Source organism: Boleophthalmus pectinirostris, unplaced genomic scaffold (genome assembly GCF_026225935.1).
Source record: "Boleophthalmus pectinirostris isolate CB_2022bp ecotype Guang Dong unplaced genomic scaffold, ASM2622593v1 HiC_scaffold_3, whole genome shotgun sequence".
NCBI classification, from domain to species: Eukaryota; Metazoa; Chordata; class Actinopteri; order Gobiiformes; family Gobiidae; genus Boleophthalmus; species Boleophthalmus pectinirostris.
The window spans coordinates 34,024,390-34,041,143 of NW_026571299.1; the positions used below are offsets into that span (position 1 = coordinate 34,024,390).

The following is a 16,754-nucleotide window of genomic DNA, read 5'->3' on the forward strand; positions in this document are numbered from 1 at the left end:
TTTACTTCAATAGCAGACATGGACTGTTGTCTGTGTTCAGCTGGTCACAAATAAAGACATAAATAAATTATCAATATTTTTGTCGACTTCTTGTGTACTTGAATATAACCTAATGATATTTACAGCTGAAATTAAAAGAAATATCCAATTTTAAAATATGTCATTGCCTTGTGTCGGCCAGGAGTTGAGACAATTTTATGTTTCTCAAAATGAGACAAAAATAAGACATTTTCTTTTTTTTAAAAAAAGAGCGTTTATTAATAAAAAGAAATATTACTTGCAATCAAAGACATTTACGTTTGTTAAATTCATAAAATTCAGAGGAACGTTTAAAGTGCTTTCCATTCATATTTATCATCAGACTATACCAGAATATGGTACACAAAAGCACCATAATAATATGAAAATATCCTTCATTTTAGGGTAGAGTTAGGATCACGTTTATGTTTGTCGGTTTGTTTGTGGGTTTTTTCTTTTCTTTTCTTTTTTTAAATTCAAAATCGGTCCTTTTAAAATGCAGTGAAGGTAGATGTGCGGCCTCTAGTGGGCAGTTTTAGCATTGCTGTCTTCCAGTAGTTGTTCAAACTATTACAGGGACTTCATGGGTATCTTCTTGTATTCGTAGTGTGTACAGATCTGTAAATGTCTGGAAAGCTTCTTTATTCACTTCCCTTCTCTTTAAGTCTTTCGCTGGAGTGCACAGAATCTTTATTCTCTGTAAAAAACAATGACAGATAATATTATTTGTAGGTTAATGCAGGCTAATGCAGGTTAGGCTTACATACCTGTTTAAATGTTCCACGTGTGACACAAACCGCATAAAGCATGAACAGTGGCACCAGGAGTGTGGAGGAGAGTGAACAATCCCCCGATGGCATAACCCCACCACGGGTACTCATAGGTGTTGTTAAATTTTAGAGGAGAATACTTTACCAAAGAAAACACTATTGTCAGCTAGACAAGGGAGAAAAAGGAAAGAACATTGTTTTCTATAAATCAGATCAAACTAAGCAAACAAATATAAATGTGTAATATGTAACTTTTCTAATGGAGCCCTGATTGTCCACATGGAGATGCTTTGCCTGTATTATATAAAGCTTTTCTATCTTCATGGAGACAAACAGGTGACACCATCTGCATGGTCTAACCCTAATAACTCACGGACAGTGTTGGGAAGGTTACTTTTAAAATGTATTCCCCTACAGATTACAGATTACATACCCCAAAATGTAGTTTGTAACGTAATCCATTAAATTACTTAAAGTGAGTAACGTAATCTGATTACTTTGGATTACTTGATATTGTCATGCCTTTTAAAACTACATGAATGTAGAAACCAAAATTCTTGTTTGTTCTCTTCAAATTGTCTGTTGAGCCCAAGTCTCCATGAATAAGCGACTGTTTACTGTAGAGAAGCAAAGACCAGGAAATCTTAACATAAATTTTGTCTGCTAAAAGAAAATAAAAAGCCCAGTTTTTCCTTAACCATATTAAAAATATTATTGATAGAGAAATTATTTTTATATGAGATCACCTTAAATTATGTCCAACCTACTGTTAGGTATCATTGTTTAGACCTGGTTTTAGTCCTGGTTTAGTCCTGATTTTAGACCTGGTTTAGTCCTGGTTTTAGTCCTGGTTTTAGTTCTAGTTTAGTCCTGATTGTAAGACCTGGTTTAAGTCCTGGGTTAGTCCTGATTTAAGTCTTGGTGTAAGTTCTGGTTTAGAGGCGCACAGGAGGAAGCGCGGTCTACACAGCGTACGCGAGAAAACACGGTCCACACGCAGCGCGCGGGAGAATGACGGTGGTCCGCGCGTTCTCAGGTCGATGACGATGATGAAGGTGTGTGTTTGTGTTTGTGTGTGTTTGTGTGCACAACCCCTCGTGTCGCAGGTCACTATAGGACAGTAGTGCAGACATCATGAGTCTATGCAGTTTGTTTTCACTAGTTCCAGTAGCTCCGGTTTGACATTTAAGTTGTAGGCGATTTTATATTTGTTATTTTCTTTTATATTTCACGTCGGAAGAAGAATTTCCAAGACACGAATGCGTTTTTACCTGTGCACTGCTGACTCTGTTCTACTGGCTCTTTGACCTCGTCCATTGTGTGACTGACGCCGCCAACGTTAACATAACGTTTACATCGCTCTTAATGCGCGCATTCTGTTTGGGTTTCCGACAATGAGTGGAATTACCGAAATAAAAAAATAAATAAATGGGATGTAGCACAAAATGTGAAAACAGGAAAATACCGCCTTGTAATCCACTTATTTCAGCAAAGTAACTGTAATCCAATTACCACTCATTTAAACAGTAACTGTAACTCAATACAGTTACTCATAATTTGTACTCTGATTACGTAACGGCGGTACATGTATTCTGTTACTACCCAACATTGCTCATGGATATATTCAAGTTTTAGCTACTGACTGTCTATTTAAAAACAGAGAAAACAAAATGGGTCATCAGATGAGAAAGCAGAGCAAATAGTTGTCCATGTTTAGAAGTGCATTATGTAACTTGATGGTCTACCACTGCATGTCTCCTTTAATTTAATAAATGATAACTATTGAAGTTATTATACATGTGTGTAAGACAAGCTATAGAAGCACAGAAGTCTTTGGCAGCTGTCTCACACAGACATCATCCACATGCAGTAACTCAGTTTTACTCACAGTACACACTCCAGGGGTCAAGAACTGCCAGCAATATTTCATAAAGGCATTAGGCCGATATCCAATCATGTCCTGGATATTATCATACATCCGATCTGCACCTGCACAATAGACCAGCATTAATTTAATGAAATGTAAAATGTAATGTAAAATGTAAGTATTGTAAAGTAGTATTCAGTTCAGTCACGATTACCATAGACCCATCCAACGCACACTGACTGAAACACAGCTAACAATAGCAAGGTCATTCCACTGCAGGCATAGTAGTCAAACAACTGAAAAATGTAGAGGCCTCCCTACCAAATAAAATAAAAAAACATGTTTACATTACAGTCAGATGACACACCATAGTTGTTCAGACTCACTTCAGTAATTAGCAGAAGGCCAACAAGGAAACTAGCCACACACAAGCCCAGGAGGAGCAGTTTTCTTCGACAATGGTTTTGAAAAAAGTCTGGATACATGTCTGAGATGGAGGTGACCAGAGCTTCCTGATTCACAAACTTTGAACCAGATACATATACATGACAATTAGTTTCAGAGTTTATAGTTTCATCATTCATTCATTTGATTGAAATCCTGACCTGACTGTCTAATCCCAATAACAGGAGCATCACAAAGAAGAAAATGGCCCATAGTTGAGGAACAGGCATCATGGACACTGCACGAGGATAAGCAATAAATGCCAAGCCTGGACCTACAGAGATGAACAGTTATTACTGTACGGTAGTAAAAAATAAAATAAGAAAATAGTTCTTCCTTCACCTGATTCAGCCACCACTGATATAGGCACTCCTTGCTCTTTGGCCATGAAGCCCAAGACAGAGAAGATGGCAAATCCAGCTACAAAACTGGTTAAACTGTTCAAGAGACCCAAGTAAACACAATCTCTGTTGGAAAAAGATACTTTCAGTTTCACAGATCAAGACCATTTCCTAATAATTTATGAGAAAAGATTTTCAGTGCTGTACTTGTAGCAGTTGTTGGTGTACTTATTGTGACTTCCAAGTGAGCAGAGGATACCCATGCACACACCGTAAGAGAAGAAGATCTGGCTGCCAGCGTCACTCCAAACCTCAAGTACAGAAAAACAGAAGGTGAGCCTTCTAGTGTGTTTGGAGTTAGCCCTTGGACAAAATGACAACAGTCCAAGTCGTACCCCATCCCTCACCTGAGACAGCAAAATAGTTTCTAAACAATATTTAAGAGATTTATATAATTTGTCTAAAGTATTTTTGGATTGCATATGGAGTTTCAAATAACTTGCCTATGGACCTCACTTTTTGTCTATATTGTAAAAATGCAGAAAGATATGAAGCATAGCATCTTTTCTGGTGGGGAGTCTGTCACCTGGTTGACTCCATGAAGAGGTTATTATGGCTTTGCTTGGATATGGCATTGCCATTCAATTTATTTATTTTACATTTTAAATTGCAGGTGATTTTGCTACAAAAAAAACTTGATGGGCCATACCTTCTGCCACATCTAATGAATACACAGCACAATGAAGAAGCCTGTGAAATACTGTGTACCTCTGGATCAGCTAGTCTTGATGGGTCTGGATACAGGTAGAATATCACTCCTTCTTTAGCTCCTGGCAAAGTGAGCCCACGAATCAACAACACCACAAGCATCAGGTATGGAAACGTGGCAGTGAAGTATACCACCTAAAACACATTCAAACATTTATTAACAGCATTTAATCAATGACGTTAAAGGTGCACTATGTAACTTTTCTGGTGGTGCGTTCACTACCTTCTTGTCTCCATAGATATGTACAGTACTTATTTTGTCTGGAATGTTCCACAGTGTAACATGTAACGTATTTATCTCCATGGAGATGAGCAGGCAATGCCACAAGGCCTACTGCACTCATTTTAAGACATGATTTCCAAAGTAATGGTATAAAATGCATTCAAAATAGATACCTTTTGTACTCTACTGTGGAACATTTCTTGCAAAAAATAACTCTAACTCTAACTCTAGCTCTATAGAAACTAGCAAGTATAGACCCTCCACCAGAAATGCTACAAAGTGTATCTTTAACAAAAACTGAAGATTTTTACCTTTCCTGTTGACTTGACTCCTTGCCACACACAGAAGTAACACACAATCCAGGCCAAAAGAAGACACAAGGCCAACTCCCAGCGAATGTTCCCAATGTGGTCAATCCCATCAGACAGTCCCAAGATCCTCCTCCTGGAACATTACACATAAATATATGTTTCTACTCTGTTTATAAGTTCATACAGTGCAACAGTGTAAGATAAAGAAAACAGAGAGATTATAAAAGTGGGGTTTATAAAGGTTTCCCAATACCTTATACTCTTACATGGGTAATTTCTCAGTACTTCTTCTATAGTACTTCTACTCCAGTACACCTGCATTATTACTTAAGCACAGTTTGTGACAAGTACTACCCACCCCACACACACAAAAAAAGTTGCTATATGATTGTCCAGTTGACTTGGAAGGCCTAACCTCTCTTAAAATGTCAAGCTATCAAAGCAAAATCATAACAGCTATTTGTATTAAAGAAATACACATTTTCACTCTTGATGTTTGAGATGTCTTGTATGATGTAGTCTACACTGTGTAAAGATCACTCACTCCCAGAACTCCACAACAGAAGAGGAACCGCCCCCGTTCGGCTGCATTACAGACGTTTGATTGGTCCCATGCTCAAAACAATCATCTTATTGGACAAATGGAAAATAGAGGAACTTTACATAAAGTTATCACAAAATCAAAACATTGTGGACTCGTAAAACCGGTCCCCTCTTCACCTGTGTTCCAGGAATTTTGGCAGGTGGCCCACGGGAGCTTTGAACTGAATGAGGAGAAAAGATAGAGGAAAGCCCAAGCCAAAATAATGATGTAGTAAATTCCACTGTACAGGATCACCACTTGGCTTCCATAACCGATACCTGGGGGATGAAACATTGGTGTCAGGCAGGTGTCAGGTTTCAAAACACAACATGATGACGAGTGTCACTTTTTTTTCTCTTAACCTCCTGACTACCCATAGTTAATTTTTGTCCTCTCTAGTGGACATTTCTTTACTAAAATATTTCCAACCCCCTGCGCATTACCTAACCAACTCCCTCTGTGATTTAAAGAGGACATTTAGAGCTTTCAAATGATACCAAATTTATAAGGGTGGAGCTTTGAAAAGACCCTCCTCCTTTTCAAGAAAAATGGCTGCCATCAACACAACCACATTTTATGGAAAAAATAACAGTAAGTGGTATACCTTTTTTATTAAGCAAATTTTGGATCAAAGTTGCATTGTTATATTTTTATGAATGTCTAATGAACACATTAAAACCATTTTTAAAGTAAAGTAACAATATTTTACAATGAAATTTGAGTGTTTAATTAATGTCCTCCAAAGTGGACATTTGGAGTCATTTATTTATTTTTTTTCCAATTTGAAGGAATTGGTTCTAGGTCAGAGGCAGAGAAAATATTACTACAAATTGGTAGAAAACTCAGATATTGAGTTGTCTGATGATGATGACCAGGATCCATTGTTTGAGGGAGAGGCTGAGGAATCAGAGAGCTCTGAGGATGAGGTTGAGGAAGAAGAGTCAGTGTCCAGTCGCCGTCCGCTCTGGAGCAAGACTACAGTGTACATCTTGATCTTGTACTCTCTTAGTATTATGTATTTTACAATGTATGTTATATATTTAGTTCATTAAAATCATTTTGCAAAAAAAAAAAAAAACTATTCAGAATAATTCAATTTTGTAATAGTTTACTATAACAATCTTTCACCTTTAAAAAGAAAAAACTTACATTTTTTATTGTTTTCCTTAAGATTTAACCCCCAACTGGATGATCTTCCAATTATTCTAAGCAGTGATGCCACAACATGCCAAAACTGGACCCCACTTTGTTATTTTGAACAGTACATTGATGACTCTGTGTTTGAAAAAATGGCTATGTGCACAAACCAACGTGAAGTCCTTCATTCTGGAACATCACTAAACACTACCCCTGGAGAGTTGAAGACTTTCTTTGGGTGCTCCATTTACATAGCCTGTTTGGGTTATCCAAACATTCAAATGTATTGGGCTTCAAAGACACTATGGAGCACTACATCTTGCAAAAATGGTGGATGAACCACATGCATCAAGGTGTCGTAGATCTGGCTGTAACAGCAAAACCTATGTGATGTGCACTAAGTGCCAAGTCTTTCTGTGTGTTTCAAAAAAGGGGAATTGCTTCCTCAAATATCACACAAAGTAAACCAGAAAAAGTTCAAAGTGCAATGTTCCAAAATAAATGCACTACACATCTGTATTGAGGTTGTTGAGGGACATAAATCCTGAGTTCAGTTACTCTCTATGGAATTGAATTCTATGGAAATTGTAAAATTTGTACATCAATAAAGTTCTGATGTCCGCTATAGTGGACATGCTGTATTTGTGTGTGTTTTCAGTATAGTCACTGTCTTCTAAATAACTGGGGAAACTAAAAAAAAAATAAATTGGAATACATTTTTTTCTCTGGTAGTCAGGAGGTTAAAGGCGCAGTACACGATTCAGTTCTTGTGCCAGTAAAACTATATAACAAAAACAATAAGGTTCTTCCCTCACCTTAACAAAGACTTTTAAGGATTACTTACAAGCAAATTTACTCAAGTTAAGATTGGACTTACTTATTGCTTTGAGTAAGTTGTTTAATGAGTCATTATGTAACTTTTTTCTAGTGGAGGGTTGCCATCTGCTTGTCTCCATGGAAAATTGTGAAGAAAAAGAAAAATCCAACCATTTCCAGTCTTGGTTTCTCTGTATCATGGACTGAATAAATTAATTATTTGAGTGGTTCATTTTACCTTGAAACATAGGACATAGTTTTCTCCAGCACGTGATGCCTCCTTGACTGGTGAACTGTCCCAGAGTGGTCTCCATGAAGAAGATTGGAATGCCACAAGTGAACAGGAACACCACATATGGAATCAGGAAAACACCTTAGAAAAAAAAATAAATAAATAAAAAATATATATAAAATGTGTATGTATATATATGACTGACCTCCTCCGTTTTTGTAGCAAAGATATGGAAATCTCCATACATTGCCAAGACCAACCAAGTGTCCTGCTACAGCCAAGAGATACTCCATTTTATTGTCCCATGTCTCCCTCTCGATGGCCTTAGCTTCAGGCTGGTTCTGATCCACAGCCATACTTCAAACAAAATACATTTATTTATTTTTTTATTACAACTTTGTCTATTTGAAAGACTGTGTCTTCTTCCTGTATCATAAGCTAAGACTTATTATAAGTTATCTGTGTTTGTTGTAAGTGAATGATAGTTTATGTAAAAACTATGTGAAATAAATATGTCAAAAATAGGTTATGCTAGGACACATAATGCATAAAGGAGACCAAATGGTAGCATCAAACTACACATTTAAACAAATCAAACAAGTAGCACTAGGTTTTCTTCTATTACTACTACTATTACTACTACAACAACTACTACTACTACTACTGTACTACTACTAAATCTAACTCTTTAAAACACATTCTTCATAAAATTAAAGTACTAAGAAAAAGAAGGAGATGTGTCACCTGTAGTGTTGCTCAGTGATCAAAATGAATGAGTTTCAGAGGAGTGGCCAACACTGACACAACCAGTCTGTGGAGAATTGGGCACTCTCAATACAACCTGAGAAGGTTTGCATTGTATTTGATTACACTAGAACCTGCCTCAAAAGCTTGTAGTAATGTTGTAATTATTTCAAGTAGTATAGCTGTTTTTTGTTGTTGTTGTTGTTGTTGTTGTTGTTGTTGTTGTTGTTGTTGAGATTTTCATGGTTTATGAATGGAAAGTAAATGTCAGATATTGATCACTTTTTGTAAAACAATCTTATTGAGAAAGGGAGAGGACTGTGGGTTTCTCCATTTCCGCTTAAATTACTTGAAAAAGACTAAGGTATCAATTTGTATTGTGTTTTAAACACACTGCAACATGCTGGGACATTACATCATCATTTTTAAGTGTTAAAAAATATGTCTTTATTAAACATATATAACCCCCATAAAGGCAGAGCAAAACTGTATGTGATCCAGCATAAAATGTCTCTAAACATTTTAGGGGCTGAACCAATAGGCTTGCTTTGCAACCAAGGCTATAGGCCTATAGGGCTTCAGTAACACATTACCTACTAGGCAGTAGTCTATAGGATATACAAATTTGATTTTCAAATCAAATTGCATAATTAAAATTGAATATGTAATTTGGCAACACAGCACTAATATAAATGTGCACTTGAAATAATATTTAAATATGTGTCATGCCTAACCATGTATTTGTTTTTGTATAGACTTTTGTTTTAAGACCAGTGATGACAGAAAGATGTAACTGATTTTAAACATATCACCGCTAGAGGTCGCCAAATCCAACATCTAACTGGGCAAGGCTTCACCATATTTATTCAAGGCCTGAACTTGTGCTGAAAGAAGAGAGTGCAGAATTGTAGATAATGTAAGATATACTGTAGCTGCAAGACACACTAAAGCCTTGTGGAAGAGAAAAGAATTATACAAACAAAGCTTTATTAAACTTATATACATTATTTTCTAAATGAAATGACAAAACCCGCTGTTGTCAATTGACACAAACAGTTCATGATAATGGTGGACTGAACAGACTGGATAATCACACATTACTTTTTCCTCTGGGGGCTGCATCATCGCCTCTGTCTGTGATTGGGGGCCGGGGTCGGGTCAGCCGTATAACAGAATTGTATGACCCTGACTACATAGATTATATTCTTGGAAAACTGCCAGACTTTCTTTACATATCAGACAAAATGCACGGTCCTTACACTGAACAAAAAAAACTGTTCTTTCAAAACACGGCCCTCTCTGTCAAGTTTTTGTACTTTAACACAGACCATTTTGCTGTCCTTGACTACATTACAGTACTCTGCATGTGCGTTGACTGTCACTGTTTGATCTTAAGTTTGTCAGGTGATGAAAATTTGGAGGCAAGTTTGTCAGCAAATGTAAATACGTCATATAGTTATTTAAATATAAATACTTAATATATTCTTTTTAAATTTAAAAAAAATCAACAAAACACAAAATGCTGATGCGTTATTATTTGCCAAAAAGTAATTTAGAAAAATAGGCCATGACAACTTTTGAGGATTGCCTCATAGGGCCAGTTCAAATGGTGGGGGGCAGAGGGGCTGGGGGTGTGGTCAAATGGGCGTGGAGGGCTGGAGTCGGCCCAAGGGCCCTAGTTTGATGACCCCTATGTTAATGTATTATGAAAGCATGTGGTTTTTGATGGAAAGGGAACATGATAGTGTAGTTTATATTTAATCTAAATTGGAGAATACCATACAGCTCTCAAATATTAAATGAATGACTTGAACATATAACTGGAATTTATTAATACAATACCTGTGACGTCAGAAACCCTTGGAACATTTCTACACAAAAATCAGTCATTAACAAGATTACAGGTTCACAGTCATCAGATCATGCTTGCAGAAGAATGGGTCATCTTTATGTAAGCCACATCAGATCAAATGCAATAAGAAAAAGGTTCCTGTGTAAAGTGTAAAGTGTAAATTAAATGTACATAGCATAAAAATGATTTTCTAGGATGAATAAATAGTATATGTTGTGGGTTTGAAAGAAACACAATGACATATCCCCTGAATTAGAACTAAAACATTACAGATATCCTATTACTTTTATGTAATAAGACGCAAAGACCAAAACGTAATATTCAGAATTTGTCATAAGTTGCAGACATTGCATTTGCATTATGTTTCATTTGCATTTTAACTGTACTACACTGATTATATTTTCCATGCAAAGCTGTTGGAAACAATGTGGTGTGTTTATGAACCGAGAGGCAGCAGATGGTCTACCCAGGTGTCATAGAAATGTAACTGATGTGTAATGAGAAATGTAAGCACTCACCATCAACCACAGTTATATAGTACAGCATAATGTACTGTACTATTATGGGGCCCATTTCCAGTAGATGTAAAAATAGACACAGAAGACTTGACCATTTTTTAAGAAATTGTTTTGGTTAGATTCAGGATAAAATGTACAGAATTCTCATAGTAGATAGTTCAGCGCCTAACACTATGTGCAAGCTTTTAAAGATGATGAAACTGTAGTTATAATGATTTACAATAATAAAAGGTAAACTCTCAGACAAACATGAGCATATGGTATATATACATAAGGAGGAATAAATATGAGTGTACAGTATAGTAGAGAAATACACAAATTATTACACCTCAAACTAAATGGCACAAAACTATTAAAATCCATCAACTGGAGGAGTGAATACGTGTTGCTACTCATCCAAGTTGCTGCTTCAGTTCTTCATTGCTTCACTTCTTCTAAAACTTCCAAAACTTCTGTCCATTCAACAGAATAAAATATTCTTTTGCCATGAACCCTACCTGGACAACTGAGGAATTACACAGACACAAATAAGTTGTGTTAGTACAAAATATTGTGTGGAGTGGCCAGGGTCATCTGTGTACAGACTGTGAGGGTGCTTTATATTCTGCATGCACCTGTAGTATGTGAGGCTTATATGAAATATGTTCTGTTCTGTCGGGGCCCAAACTCCGTACAAGTAGGTCAGGTTTGGGGAAAGAATGAAGTGGAGCTCAGAGGGTCATTGACAGTAACAGCAGGAGAGATGCATTGTGGGACAGCAGCTGTGTATAGTTTGCATTTTAAATGATTGCTAAGAGAATTATGCCCTCTCCAGGCTGCATATGCTTTGTTTGGAAGTTGTTTTTAAGACACATGTCTTAGCATCAAATTAGCATGCAGTCAAACATTGGATTTGTGAGTTGAGTTGCCAAATGTGTGAGGTTACAGATGTTTTTGTGAGCAAAAGCACACAAGGCTTTGATTCATAACAGTTGATACAAAGCAAGAACAAGCACAACTGAGAACACACAGCTGGCAGCTGTTCAATCACGTTACTGTTTATGTTTATTTATACAATGTCACAATATCACAAATTAAAACGTGTTTCAAATTCAATACATGGCCGTAGTAAAAACTGCAAATGAAATATAGGCTACATAATAGGCCTAGGCCTATATTTAGACTAAACAGTGTCTGGACCATTGAATGTACCATACATCCATGTTGTGTACGTCCTGTAACCACACCCCCTTCTTATTCTTCAAATCACGTGACTTCCTAAGCTCCGCCTTAAGTTGCTCATTCATATGAGCAAATAGCGCTCCCACTCACTCACACTCACGCTCACACACGCACACACGTGCACACTCATGCACACACGCGCACACACTGCTCTTGTCCTTTTGTCTCTCGCATACTCTATCTGTCAAAGCTTGCCTCACGCACACTCCTTCACGCGCATGCTGGCGCTTATAAAGCTCCGCGTGGGCCCTCATGGACACAGTGGCTCTCCGCGGTTGACACTTGGAGAGAGTCGGTTTCCTCACCATTGAAGCCTGATGAGTACCCACTAAGATTAAATGGACGCATAGGCTTACAGCACCTGACGTTTTTCTACACAGGTACAATTTTCAGTATTTTTCCTCTAGTCCTTAGTGCTAGTCCTAATTGTAATTACAAGAGTTTCTCTGTAGTTTATTCAGTGTTCATTGAGCACTTACATTCTATGTAGGCCAAAGGTCACACGCTACGCTGCTGAGAGAGGCGCTGTTTCTCCTTTTTAGTATGCCAACTACTTCTAAGTCTTTTGTTACCCAGCTTGTGTCTCCCACTGTAAGGAGAATGCAAAGTTAAAAATGTAGTAATGTAACGGTAATTAATAAAAGTGATTAACCCCTTGTTTCCATACGCAGCAGAACTTCAAGTTGGTCTTCAAAAGTAGGTCTATATAGTATTTTTATCAGAGACAAACCAAACGCAAGTAAGGTTTATTACTCGGCCAGCCCAGGATGTAAAAATAAATTAAGACTTTTGCAACCAGGCCTGCCTATAAATCACTTAATCATTAGGTCAGCGGTTACTTTTAGGCCCTAAATTTGAACAGGCTGTCCTTACCAACTGAGTCATTGTAGTTTCTCCTGCAAGTAATGGGAATACCTGTCTAGACAACTGACAGTCATTTAAAAGGCTATTTACCTCAGAAATAGACAAAAAATAAAAATAAAATAAAATAAAATAAATTGGAGTCTGTAGGCGCATCTTTATGGCATAGACAACTGACTGGATAATCCAAACACTATGAAGCAATAGTGGAGGAAAATGTGAAAACTTTCAAAATATATTTTTTAGTTTTTCTACTGTAGTTTTGCTCAATGTCAATAGAAAAAAACAACAGCATATGACCATTACTGACCATTACTGTATCATATGTCATGTGGTCATCTAAGTGTTTCCTCTTTTGTCTGGTCAGGCGTTTCATTTTCTGTCATTTGTTCCATTCTTACCATTGAGGATGTACATTGGCTATGTAGAGGCTTTTCTGTGTTGGTTGTCTTTAAAATGTGTCTGTTGTAACCAAAACATAGCATTTCCCTGGTTTTGGCGTAAACAGACTGACTGCTAATACTTCACTAGTCCGAAAGATCATAGGCTTCAGGTCTGTCTTAGTTTATTTGGAGCAAATTTATTGTGATTTATTGTGATTGGTTATTGTATCTGCATACTTGCTTAGATGCATCTTCAATTATTAGAAAAAGATTAGTAGATACATAAGTATTTTAAAGGATTTTACCCTATTTTTGCTTGGCTACAGTATGTAGAAAAAAATATTCTAAGTAATACATTATTACTTAGAGTACACAGAGGTTGGTAGTACTCATTATATTTGCTCAATTACATTTACTTTTCAGAGTACTTTTCTAGAAGCTTATTTTTACTCCTACTTGAGTAATATTGAAATACTAATGCTCTTCCTTGAGTAAAAGTTTTGATTACTCTTCCCACTGTGAGTAAGCGACAAAAGCTTTATACTGACACGGCAATATTAAATGATTTCAACACTTGTGTTTAGAGCCCGACCGATATATCGGTTGGCCGATATTATCGGCTGATATGGGCAACTTTAGGCATATCGGCTATCGGCCGATATGCTTGCTGATAGGGGCCGATATTTCACGTGGGCATGTTATACCTCGTTATAAAGCTTAGACTCTCTACATTCTGTTCATTTAATCCAATTTACAGACAGATAAATGTCCTAATATGTAGCTCCACATCAGTATTTATCTACGGAGTCATTTGTCTGTGTGTGTCCGTACTGTCCCTGAACACACCACAGAGTCACGTCACTCACGTGTGTTTGTTTACACCCGCAGACACAGATCCAAACACTGAGATGATATTCTTTTTACGGACAATCGGTTTGAGTCTGGATTAAAAGGACATTTATTAGTGCAGATTTGTGATGTGAGGAGGAGCCTGTATGAGCGGTGAGTGTTGGAAATATGTCGACTCTGAAGCTAGTTTTTGTCATTTGTTATGGGTTAGCTGCTGTAGCTCCCGCACATAAACAGACTGTTTTCTATTGGTCTGTTCTAAAGTGACTATATTGGCCGTATATTTGCTACTGGACCTGCACTGATATGTAAATGAGCTGTGAATAGACGTGTGAATTATGACATTTGCGCATATAATTAATTACCGCGGCGCGCACGTATTTACGGCTAAAGGCTAATAGAGCTACTTTCTTTACTAGTTATGGGTCCGTCGCGAACGAAATGACTCTTAGAACCGGCTCTTTAAAGGGAACGACGGGAGCCTGATCCTTATTGGGAGCCGTGTTTTCTCTTTCTCTCACTTTTTTTCTCTTCGCGTGCAGATTCGTGGTTTGACAGCGGCAGCGGCTAAAAACGAAACTTTGAGAAATTTGCGTGTACGTAGGATTAAAAAAAAAAAAAAAAAAAAAGAGCATATTTGACTGTAGTTTAGCATAAAATAAATAAGTCCCGGTTTAGTCCTTTTTCAGTCCTGGTTTAGACCTGGTTCAGTCCTGATTCAGTCCTGCTTTAGACGTGCTTTAGACCTGCTTGCAACAAAACAATCTGAAGAGCCGCTTGGGAGCCAAAAGAACCAGCAGCTTTTAGTGAGCCGAGCCAAAAGAGCCGGTTCTCTAAAAAGAACTGGAATACCCATCACGAGTGTCTAGAATGTGATGCAAAAATGCCATTAAGTCAACCTACTGTCTATGAATATGATGTAAAGAGGCAGAATAACAATAAATGTTGCCTAAATAAACCCAATTTAAAATCCACAAGAGCCAAACCAAAGTTTTTTAAACAATTCAACATTTACAGTGAATTTTTACATCACTAAATATATCGGTGATTATATCGGCTATCGGCAGCTCCAACTTCCATTATATTGGTTTCATATCGGCCACAGCAAAATCCATATCGGTCGGGCTCTACTTGTGTTTTTGTACCCCACCGACAGACAAAACTGAAGGTGCACAGGTATTTCCTTTGAAAATACCAGATTTTGTGCATGACTTAATATTTTGTTCTTCAAATTACAGATGTTACATCCAGACAGTTACTCAGTAATTTCTTGGACCACTACTTTGTACTTGTACGTCAGAAATGAGTTTCACAAGTAACTCATTTCTACTTACCTGGGAGTGCACAATAGTAAGAGCCCTAAGTAGAACAGTTTGTCATTGTAAACTATATTGGTGAAAGCTTTAGTTGTTATTGTTATTTAGTTGTAGGTGTGTAATAAAATGTTCCAGGTTAATGTGTCATTGTAATCACACTTTGATCCTAACGTACAAGCAAATATTTTTCATGATTACCTGTTCTGTGTAGCAGTATGTATTTGAAGAGTTCATTTCCAAAAACAGAATGTGCCATTTTAGTGCCACTGCAATTTACTCTTAGAAATGTTTTTAAAAACTATATTATACTATATATATATATATATATATATATATATATATATATATATATATATATATATAATAAATTTTTATGCACAATGATATTGTAAAAAATTTTATATATTCATAAGGTGGAGGCTTTAATATAAGCCCTATTTGATTTTTTTCAGGCACCTACTTTTTATCTAGTGTATTTCTTTTTATTGTCATGTTATATGTGCAAAATAAATAAATACAAAATAAATACATAAATAAAAATACCTCTCTATTGCTGATAGTTAACAGCTTGCAATAAATTTGACCTATGAACTAAAGTAGTAACTAGGGATGAATCAATCCATCTTTTTGAGTTCAGATACTGTAGCTTTAAGTATCTGCCAGTACCCAATATCAACCAGTACCACTGGAGTGACTGAAAAGAGCATTTATTTCCTTAAAACAAGACAAAACTGATCCAAATGTGTTATGTAGCTGTTATTTATCTCTCAAGTAACTGCCAAACTGTGTTGCGTAAATTAAAATTCAAACATTCTGGACCAATTATGACTGGCAAATCTTACATCTTATTGCATCTTATTGCATAAATCTTTATGTCCAACCTTTATATCAGCTGAATCAATATTTGGAATACCTGATCCAGCAAATTTTCAGTATTGGTGCTGATACCAGTATCTGATCGGTGCATCCCTAGTAGTGGCCATTGATGAGAGCTGCATTGAAACATGAACATGCAAGTTTATTGGCTTTTCCCTATCTGACTCTATCCAACTCTAAATGTACGACACTCCTGAGCAAACAGAACCTAAGGTGTTTCTAGACACTGTGACTGCTGCTGTTGCTGCTGTGGATTTAAATAGTTTAAACTGTAATGTATTTGCTCACATATTTTCTACACTCCCACATCTAATCCAAGCCAGAAGGACAAAAGCAACATTGATGAGAGAGACTCTTATGGCGTACAGGACTGGGCTGTACATGAGTGAATACACTGAATTGGTGGCTTCGTGTCCCATATGTTTATATAGGCAGGTGTTACTGAGTGTGGAAAAATGTGTTTTAAAGGGGTAGATGTAGTAGTAGTAGTAAGTAGTAGTAATAGACTTTAAGATAAGATTACTTTCAAGGACAGTAGGAGAATAACAAACATGCAATCAAATAAGGATAAATAACTATAATATATAAAATCTAACACAACACTATGACAGCAGAGTTAAGTTA

The 16,754-nt window shown here is 36.7% G+C and overlaps 1 protein-coding gene across 1 annotated transcript; it reads right to left on the bottom strand.

Moving 5' to 3' along the window:
* Window positions 1-252: 252 nt before the first annotated feature.
* LOC110168759 (sodium- and chloride-dependent GABA transporter 2-like) lies at window positions 253-8,266 on the bottom strand. The gene is given in 16 exon segments (XM_020934247.2): window positions 253-715; window positions 786-855; window positions 857-954; window positions 2,677-2,777; window positions 2,870-2,972; window positions 3,042-3,179; window positions 3,261-3,373; window positions 3,442-3,566; window positions 3,648-3,751; window positions 4,209-4,343; window positions 4,743-4,875; window positions 5,287-5,371; window positions 5,463-5,603; window positions 7,517-7,651; window positions 7,716-7,867; window positions 8,255-8,266. Coding segments are annotated over 15 exon segments (1,767 nt in total). The 5' UTR covers window position 7,867; window positions 8,255-8,266; the 3' UTR covers window positions 253-580.
* Between the last annotated feature and the right edge of the window lie 8,488 nt (window positions 8,267-16,754).